Below are 8,889 nucleotides of genomic sequence, written 5' to 3' on the forward strand. Positions count from 1 at the left end.
TACAGAAGTGGAAACACGCAGCCTTCTAGATGTTGTTGAAGTGCATCTCCTAGGATTTCTCACCATTGACTGTGTTGGCTAGCATTGATTGGAGCTGCAGTTTAACAACAGCTGGAAAGCTGCAGGGTTCCATACTTGACCAAGAAATGAAATCCTCTTAGAACTAGCTCAGGTATCCACTGTTCAACTCCTAAACCTATTCATTTGCTCCTGTAGATATAACAGGTAGTCTCATATATCATGAGTTGTACAGGGAGCCTCAACACACTCCTGCGGCAATGCAGCCTGTCTGAAGGGCTCCCAGTACAAACATGATATAGATATGGTTTGAAACAAAAGGAACAGAAGATAATTTGTTTTCTTGAAGATTCTGACTCACTTTGTTCCACCACACAATTCTGTTACATAAAAAATATGTTGTCCAAATAGCCAACCAAGTATGCATTCATAGCTGTATCTTCCACATGCTCTGGGTCACTGCTCAAAACTACTTTGAACAACTCTGGTTTTAGCCTATTTTAAGTGTTTGTGTTTTTCATGTTTTAAATGCTTTTATCCATTATCCATGGTGTTCAGGGAACCTACTTGAAAGGCAATAAATAAATCTAATAATATGGGTCATATTGGCCAAGGCTGATATCAGCTTTAGTCCAAAACCACTGGAGAGCCCCAGACTAGGAAAGATTGGTATATATGTGTATGTTCATCTCTCTCTCTCTTTTTCTTTCATACATACACACTTAACAAAATGGTGTTTATTGAAACAAGGATGAAAACCAAATATTTGCAAAACTAATTTCCAGTAACAGATACATATACCTCTATGTGCTCATTGAAAAAAACAAAACACTGTTAGATCCATTCTTGTGCTGCATGAAAAATGAGCAGGGATTCAACAATGTGACTATTTCTTCTCCCTGGGCTCCAGTTATTTTCACGATTAATTTTTTGCAAAATTGTCCTCAAATGACAGTTCACAGGTGGGGACAAATATGCTCATCTATAAATTTCGGTAGTATCTGTCACGGTTCTGAAAATCTCTGTATGCATGTTTTGCATCAGATTTGCTGTGAGGCACTCTGCCAAAAGGTTCATGGTCATTGAAACAGGATTCAAAGACTTCATCCACAGCCTTCTCTGCCATTTCTTTGCTGAGTTTTCTAACAGCCAGGATGGAGCGAACAGCTCTGTCTCTAACGCAGGTCTGAGAAATGTAATAAAAACAAGATCATTAGACTATGAAGTCTAATCAACTAATGCATGTAAATTAGTGTGGGGGGGGGGGACTGTTTATATGAGAAACATTTTTAGCATTTGTAGGTGCACACGTTCTTACTAATTATATCCCTGTTGCAAGGAATTTAACCCATGGTCAACAGGACTGCTTCTATTGTGAAGATCTGTACACTTATACATGGAAAGAAAAACATTCACCATCTATCATTCAACAGTCAGAAGATGATAATGTGTATTTTACAGATATCCACTTAAACAAAAGGTATTTTAGGAGTGCAATCAGCTTCTATTACTGTTTATGCTTAGCCCATACTGATATATTTTGTACTTGCCCCCTTCCTTCTTTGTCTTTATAATCATATTTTAAAATTCATAAAAAGGAGCCTTGACTAATGTAGACACTAAATTGAATAAATTGACCTAAATGCAATACAATGCTTGAAGTAGAACTGAGAATTTGGTCTCTCCTCCTTGCACTCCTCTCTAGTGCTGATAATGGGTTCTGAAAAGTTTCTTAGAGGTTTAAGATACATGAGAGGGAAGGGAGGCACGTCAGAAGGGTGAAGTAAAGATGTGAAGGTATTGAGGAGGGGGACAAAAATTGGAAGGGGAAAATTGTTATGGAACATTTTCTTTTTTAATTATGAATAAAATATTTAAGATACAATGTTCCTATATTTATTATCACAGCATTATTTCTAAAAACTATGTAGGATGTAGACATTCATGTAAAACTAAGTACAATATCACAGGGTATCCTTGTCTGAGAGAATGTGACTTCTCAAACATCACCCAGCGGGTTTCCATGCTAAACTGGGATTTGAATCCTGGTCTCCACATTCATAGTCCAATGTTCAAACCACTACACTAAGTTGACTTTCTATCCAATACCTTACATCTGTAATTCCTGGGCTTGATTTCCTATTACTGTATCTGTTTTTTGTTTTGTTTTGCTTTGCTTTAATGGGAATGAGTACTTTATGACTGTTTGACACTACTGAGAAATAGAGGGGGTAAAGTTTCTTTATTTTACTAACATTGATGGCTTCTTCTGCAGTCCTACTCTTCATTAATTGTAAAAAGGAAAGTGGTTTGGAATATTTCAGTATCTTGTACCTCCATTTGTAACAACAGTATTTTAAAAAGTAAATTCAATGTGTAATTATTTCCTGAATAAACCGTAACTTTAATGTATCACACATGCTACTTTTATCCCAAGTCAAACCATAGAATCATAGAATTGGAAGAGGCCAAAAGGGCCATCCAGTCCAACCCCCTACCATGCAGGAACACAGAATCAAAACACCCCGAACAGATCGCCATCGAGCCTCTGTTTAAAGACCTCCAAAGGAGGAGACTCCACCACTCTCCAAGGGAGTGTGTTCCACTGTTGAACAGCTCATAATGTCAAGAAGTTCCTCTTAATGTTTAGGTGGAATCTCTTTTCCTGTAGCTTCCACCCATTGTTCCGTGTCCTATTCTCTGAAGCAGAAGAAATCAAGCCTGCTCTTTCCTCCATATTACACCCTTTCAAATACTTAAACAGGGCTATCATATCAGTTCTTAACCATCACTTCTCCAGGCTAAACATACCCAGCTCCCCAAGTCTCCTCTCATAAGGCATGGTTTCCAGACCCTTCACTATTTTGGTCACCCTCATCTGAACATGCTCCAGCTTGTCAACATCCTTTTTGAATTGTGGCGCCCAGAACTGGGCACAGTATTCCAGGTGAGGCCTGACTAAAGCAGAAAAGAGTGGCACTATTACATCCCTTGATCTAGACTATACTTCTATTGATGCAGCCTAGAATAGCATTGGCCTTTTTTGCTGCCGCATCATACTGTTGACTCATGTTCAACTTGTGGTCTTCTAGGACTACTAGATCCCTTTCACATGTAGTCTTGTTAAGCCTATAAATATACACAGTGCATTTTATATTCTTAAAGTAACAAAGTGATATTCAAAAAGGATGCTAATACTGCATTTCCCCCTCCCTCACCCCCAATAAAAAACCCAACCTTTTCCCATGGTTTTAAAGTTTCCAGAAATTTTACATCTCTAGGGAAGGGGAAGTGTCCCATTTCTCCTTCTACTAATGGAAACTCCTTCTGTGAGGGCAATGACTCTCCTGAATACTAGCCATAGTTTGTAAACCTCCCCCTTTTTATAGGTTACCATTAATTTACCTGATGATGCTGCTTCAATCCAAACTTAAATCGGGTCATTTCACTGAGAAGTGAGCAGTCTCCACTCAAATTGGCAGCTCTAATCTATGAGGTAAACACAAAACCACCCAAACTGAACAGAGTGCTCAGAGAAAGACAACATTCCTAACATAAAGTCAAGATTCCCAAGAGTTCTCTGGTTAAGATGCCAGTAGATAGACATTAGCAAACACTCCCTCAGTACTCCCTTTGTAATCTTTCATAAGTAATTTAAGAAAGATTTCTTAGCCAAGCAAACGAAGGGAAAATGTATGATTGAGTCCAACTGCTTTCTAAAGGTACAATTTCACCTATCACACCAAGAATTGTCTTCTTGATATCATCTATTAAAAACAGGTATTATTTTAACAAATGATCAGTCTGATGAATGTAGCATTCACGATTGTTCCCTCCTCTCTGCAGGAGAGAAGATCAACTAGCTGCATTTTCTCTTTTTACATAAAACCAATTTCTGTAAAATCAGAAGTTGTGGAATTTCAGAACTGTTAAAATGACCTTGCTTTACACTGTGTATATGGAACTTGCAGATGGTACCTGGGAGAACCAGATGCCTGTGGCTCTTGGTAGCAAAACTGAAGACTGAAGAAAAGCCAAAGAAGACATTCAAGTTCCCCAGTAGTATTATTAATTCACATGTGTATGAATTAATCATTTTAACTTACCTCTGAACAAGCTAAGTGTTTGACATTATTAAACCAGTCCACATGTGCTCGGCAATGATCAAAAGCATGGATAAGTTCATGAGTCACCACTCTGTTCATATGAGATTGATAATGAATATTGTTTTGGCACAGAACAATCTACCAAGGAAATAAAGGGGAAATAAAGAAAAACCTCATGAGAAAATTCAGATGTTATGTTTAGTTACACATTGTGTACATTTTTTTATAATTCCCCCCAAAAGCTTTGCTTTCAAGCTTTTCCTGTTCTCTACATAGTATTGCTCAACCATCCATAGGAAGAGGTGGGATATAAATAATAATAGTAATAGTAATAATCCAACTGAACTGACAAGTGAGTAATCTTGGAGACAGTCAGTATCTGGCTTCTACAACTCTAGGCCCTGTCTCTCCCAAATACAATCAGGCTCCTCATAAGAGGGAAGAGATTCAGTATGCTCCCCAAATATATTGGTTGCTGTATAGTGCAGGTGGGGAATATGGTCATGCAGATGAAGCTACACACCTAGTTCTGAAGTGTGACTGACACAATGCAAAAAGAAAATAGTTTGCCTCCTCCCTTCCTCCCCCCCCCCCCCCCGGCTTTTGTTGTCTCCTTTCCGGTGGTTGAAAGCCTTAGGTCTGCTAGGTAACTTGGCTGCCTTTCTTTCCCCACTGGACATTAAACAAGCCATCCTTTCTCCACTAATCTGCTTTAAGGGAGTCTGCATAATTAAGTACAGAATGTCTCTGATGGGCTGCCCTCTAGTATGATGAGAGGTCAACGTGTAAGACCATTAGAACTCCATTGGCAGGTCTCCTGATTATACTGAATACATCAAAGTCATTGTGACTAACATATGGGATTTACACCTTGTCTTTTGTAAGGGAGCAGAGTGGACTTCATAAGGACAATTATAAGCTGGAGTGTGTCCAGGGGAAGATGACCAAAATGGTGAAAGGTGTGGAAACCATGCCCTGTGAGGAGCTGCTTCGAGAACTGGATATGTTTAGCCTGAAGAAGAGACGGTTAAGGGATGATATGATAGCCAATCTGATATTTGAAGGGATGTTATATTGAGGATGGAACAAGCTTGTTTGCTGCAGCTCCAGAGACTGGGACATGGAATAATACTTCCAAGCTACAGGAAAAAAGATTCCACCTAAACATTAGGAAAAACATCCTGACATTAAGAGCTATTCGACAGAGGGTCATGCTGCCTCAGAGACTGGAGACGTCTCCTTCTGAGGTTTCTAAACAGAGGCTGAACGGCCATCTGTCAGGAGTGATTTAAGTTTATGATTATTATTAACCTTTATTTATAAAGCGCTGTAAATTTACACAGCACTGTACATACAATCTTTTTAATTGGTGTGTATTTCTGCATGGCAGGAGGTTGAACTTGATGGCCCTTAGGGTCTCTTCCAATGCTATGATTCTATGGTAAGCTGCTGGTCTGAATGTATAAGTACTGTTCCACTTGAACCAAACTCTTCTGATTTTGAATCTGATTACAGCAGATTCCAAGTAACTTCTGAATGGCGCATAAACTTCACCTTTAGGAGGCAATAGTACGATCTGTGACAGGGCACATCAGGGACCCTAGGGAAATATGAACCTTCCCCTTCTAAAGGGAGATAAGGCAATCTGTATGCAAAAGGTTCCACCTGTAGAGATATCTGTAGATAGTCGTAGAGCTTTCTGTCACTGTGGCTATCTTGCCAGGGTCTTATTGGGGCCAAGTGAAGGGCGAGCATGGGGCAGCCCTCTCCCTCTCTTGACATGAGCCTGAAAAATAAGGAAAACTACACCAGCACTGAGCTGATGGTGCTATTTTACTTCTTCTTGAAGTGAATTAGAGGGGATAAAAGAGGATAAAAGCTACCCTCACTCTGCCCTGAGAGATGCAAGTCCAGTAAGACTTACAAAGTGGTGGACATCCATCACAGATGTTCTCTTATCTTAAAGACTGGTCTCTAATTATGTTTTTAACCACTATAACAAAACAAAGAAATAGCTTAAAGAAATCATGAATACAACCAAATGCTGGACATTAAGTATATTTTCAGTTTAAGCAATAATTTTATTTTGCTATCACAGAAAAACATATGACCAGGGCAGACTGCTCAGTGACCTACCTGTGATGTTGAAGAATCAAATCCTCCACTAACACATCCATCACAATCTTCACAGGAGAAGTGTCGGTCTCTGAAAACAGTGCTAAAAAGTACAGGAATGATAGAGGTAAAATGCAAACATAATGGCCGCCTTCAACCACAATGTAACTACAGTCGCCCCTCCGTATTCGTGGGGATTAGGGTGAACGACCCTTGTGAATGCACAAATTTTGCAAGTACCCTCTCCAGTCAGAGCAGCAGGGTGGGGTTGGAGAGAAGCACATGCGCTTGCCTCTCTTCGCTCTCCCTGCCACCCTGTAACTAGCTCAGCTGGGCAGAGAGGGGAGCTCTCTCCTCTCCCCTCCGATGCCAGGATCAGCTGTTCCAGGCATCGGAGGGGAGGGAGATTGGCCCACATGGGTCTCTCCTGATCCCTCCTGTTCCAGGCATTGGAGGGGAGGGAGAAAGTCCTGCGCGGGTCTCTCCTGACCGCTCCAATGCCTGGATCAGCTGTGGCAGACATGGGAGTGGTCAGGAGAAACCTTGCGAATAACCAAATTTGTGAATGTCAAGTTCGCAAATGAGGAGGGACGACTGTATAGTAAAAATACAATTGTATGGAGTAAAAAATTATCTTACCAGCCAGAATTCTTCATAGCATCAAGTAATAGTTTAGCATATGGATCTAGAAAAAAATATCAATAAAAGCATTAACTCCTCCTAAGCAAGTTTCTTCTGTAGAGCAAATGAGACTACAGTCTACATGTTTTAGATTATCAGAAAAAACAGTTATTGCCATAGTGCATTGTTGCTCATTTGGAGTATCAGTATAGCATAAACCTGACACTATCTACATGATAAGTGACTCGGTCAATTTACTGAGTGGCTATCGCCTACTTATTTGCCAGTGCAATTCTATTTCTGGTTAGGCAGAAGAAAGTCTCACCGTATTAAAAGTGGCTTATTTGCAAGCACACATGAATAGGACTGCAGCATGACTGTTTAAGAGTATATAGAAGAATGCTGTTACATGTCAATGTTATACCATATCAAACTACAGAACATCACTTCCTATGCCAGTGCTTCCTTAACCTTTCAGATTCCCAAATGCTGCCGGGAACTTCTGAGAGTTGGAAGTGCAAAACATCTGAAAGATCAGTGACTTAGGCCCCACACAGAAAGGCCAAAATAAAGCTGCTTCGGGTCACTTTGGAGATGTGCTGTTTAAATGATGCATGGGTCCTAAGAGTCTGCCAAAGCATGGCTTTGGCAGACTCTTAGGACCCATGCATCATTTAATCAGCACATCTCCAAAGTGACCCGAAGCAGCTTTATTTTGGTCTGTCTGAATGGGACCATAGTGAAGTCACTGCAATGCAGACCTTTATGGGATAACAGAAGGCATGCCCTTTATCAGATTACTTTAAACAAAGGGTCAAACCACAAAGAGATAACTAGCACCATTTCACCTTTTGATGGCGAAAGTCTTCGGTTATGTCACCATTTTGGCCAGACTTTTTTTTTTGCACAGCAGTCAAGTGAAACATAAGTTGAATATTAACTTTGCAAGATAATAATTAAAACCGGGTGCAAGTAGTTAAAAGTCCACATAAAAGGCTACAGGATTTGTTGTTGTTAAAGTTACTTTAAAAATAGTTCCCTAGATTTCTGGGAAACAAGGACACAAAGAAACCTGGCCCTTCCATGAGTAAGGCGTTAGTTTTAGAGCAGTGGTCCCCAAACTGTGCCTTTTAAGAGATTTGTTTGGACTACATCTCCCAGAAGCCTCAGCCATGTTGGCCAACAGACTGGGATTGTGGGAGATGAAGTCCAAAATCACTTTAAAAGAGCAGTTTGGGGGACACTGTTGTGAAACTACAAATCCCAGCATTCCACAGGATGGAGCCAGAGCACGTGACGCTGTGTCAAACTGCACAGGCTTACTGTTATCCAGCGCTATCTTCAGCATCAGTCGGCACTTGTGGTTGAAGGTGAAGAGGCTGTTGTAGAACAAGAAGGGCTGCGGAGGCTTCCACTCCCCTTCGCTCTTGCCATCGCCGCCGCCTCCTCCTCCGCCGCCGCCGCGGCGTCGCTCCGGGAAAAGGCCGTACCCGAAGTCCTCCTCCTCTTCCTCAGCGCCGGACCCGCGACTGCGGCCGCCCTCTTGCTCCGAAGCCATCAGCAAAGCCCCTCTGGTGCAGCGTTCATTCGAGAGCAGAGATCAAGAGCTTCGCGTTCCGTTCCCTCTTGACCTCGCCGGCCACCGTAGCAAAGCCGGGCAAAGGAGAGCAGCCTCGCGCAGGAACCATAGAGAGGGGGGAAGAAGGGCGCTCGAGATGATGCGCCGGACGCTTTAGGAAACCATTTCGCGCACGCGAAGAAGACCACTTCCGGTCTACTCCTGTCATAAGCAGCACTTTTAAAACTCTGTTTGAATAAAGAGGTTTTAAATACACAGATACACACACCTCTCCAGCTTTTTAATATATATATATGTGTGTGTGTGTATATACAGTATATATACACACATAACTATATATCACGCTCTCTATATGTGTATTATATACATATTTCTGTATGTGTGTGTGTGTGTATATATATATACACATTGTAATTTCTATGTGTATATATGTATTTATATATATATGTA

At 41.0% G+C, this 8,889-nt stretch overlaps 1 protein-coding gene across 2 annotated transcripts; it reads right to left on the reverse strand.

Moving 5' to 3' along the window:
- Positions 1-740: 740 nt before the first annotated feature.
- Positions 741-8,593, reverse strand: LOC149312230 (mitochondrial inner membrane protease ATP23 homolog). Of its 2 annotated transcripts, XM_089526823.1 has the most exons (6): positions 8,184-8,591; positions 6,879-6,924; positions 6,261-6,342; positions 4,125-4,262; positions 3,424-3,507; positions 741-1,204 (listed from the first exon to the last, which is right to left on the reverse strand). In XM_089526823.1, the coding sequence occupies exons 1-6, from the start codon at positions 8,416-8,418 to the stop codon at positions 1,001-1,003; spliced, it is 789 nt and encodes a 262-aa protein (XP_089382949.1). In that variant the 5' UTR covers positions 8,419-8,591; the 3' UTR covers positions 741-1,000. The 2 variants fall into 2 exon arrangements, with proteins under 2 accessions (XP_089382949.1, XP_089382951.1); XM_089526825.1 differs by lacking the exon at positions 3,424-3,507 and having other exon boundaries at positions 8,184-8,593.
- Positions 8,594-8,889: the final 296 nt, after the last annotated feature.

Source organism: Sceloporus occidentalis, unplaced genomic scaffold, assembly GCF_023333645.1.
Source record: "Sceloporus occidentalis isolate IW3139 unplaced genomic scaffold, rSceOcc1.0.p SCAF_5, whole genome shotgun sequence".
Taxonomy (NCBI): domain Eukaryota; kingdom Metazoa; phylum Chordata; class Lepidosauria; order Squamata; family Phrynosomatidae; genus Sceloporus; species Sceloporus occidentalis.

Coding starts and splice junctions, on each gene's coding strand:
- LOC149312230 (XM_089526823.1), bottom strand. CDS start 8,418: ATGGCTTCGGAGCAAGAGGGCGGCCGCAGTCGCGGGTCCGGCGCTGAG. Junction 6,925..8,183: donor GAAGATAGCGCTGGATAACA/GTAAGCCTGTGC, acceptor ATTTTTTTCTAG/ATCCATATGCTAAACTATTA. Junction 6,343..6,878: donor GCTATGAAGAATTCTGGCTG/GTAAGATAATTT, acceptor TGTACTTTTTAG/CACTGTTTTCAGAGACCGAC.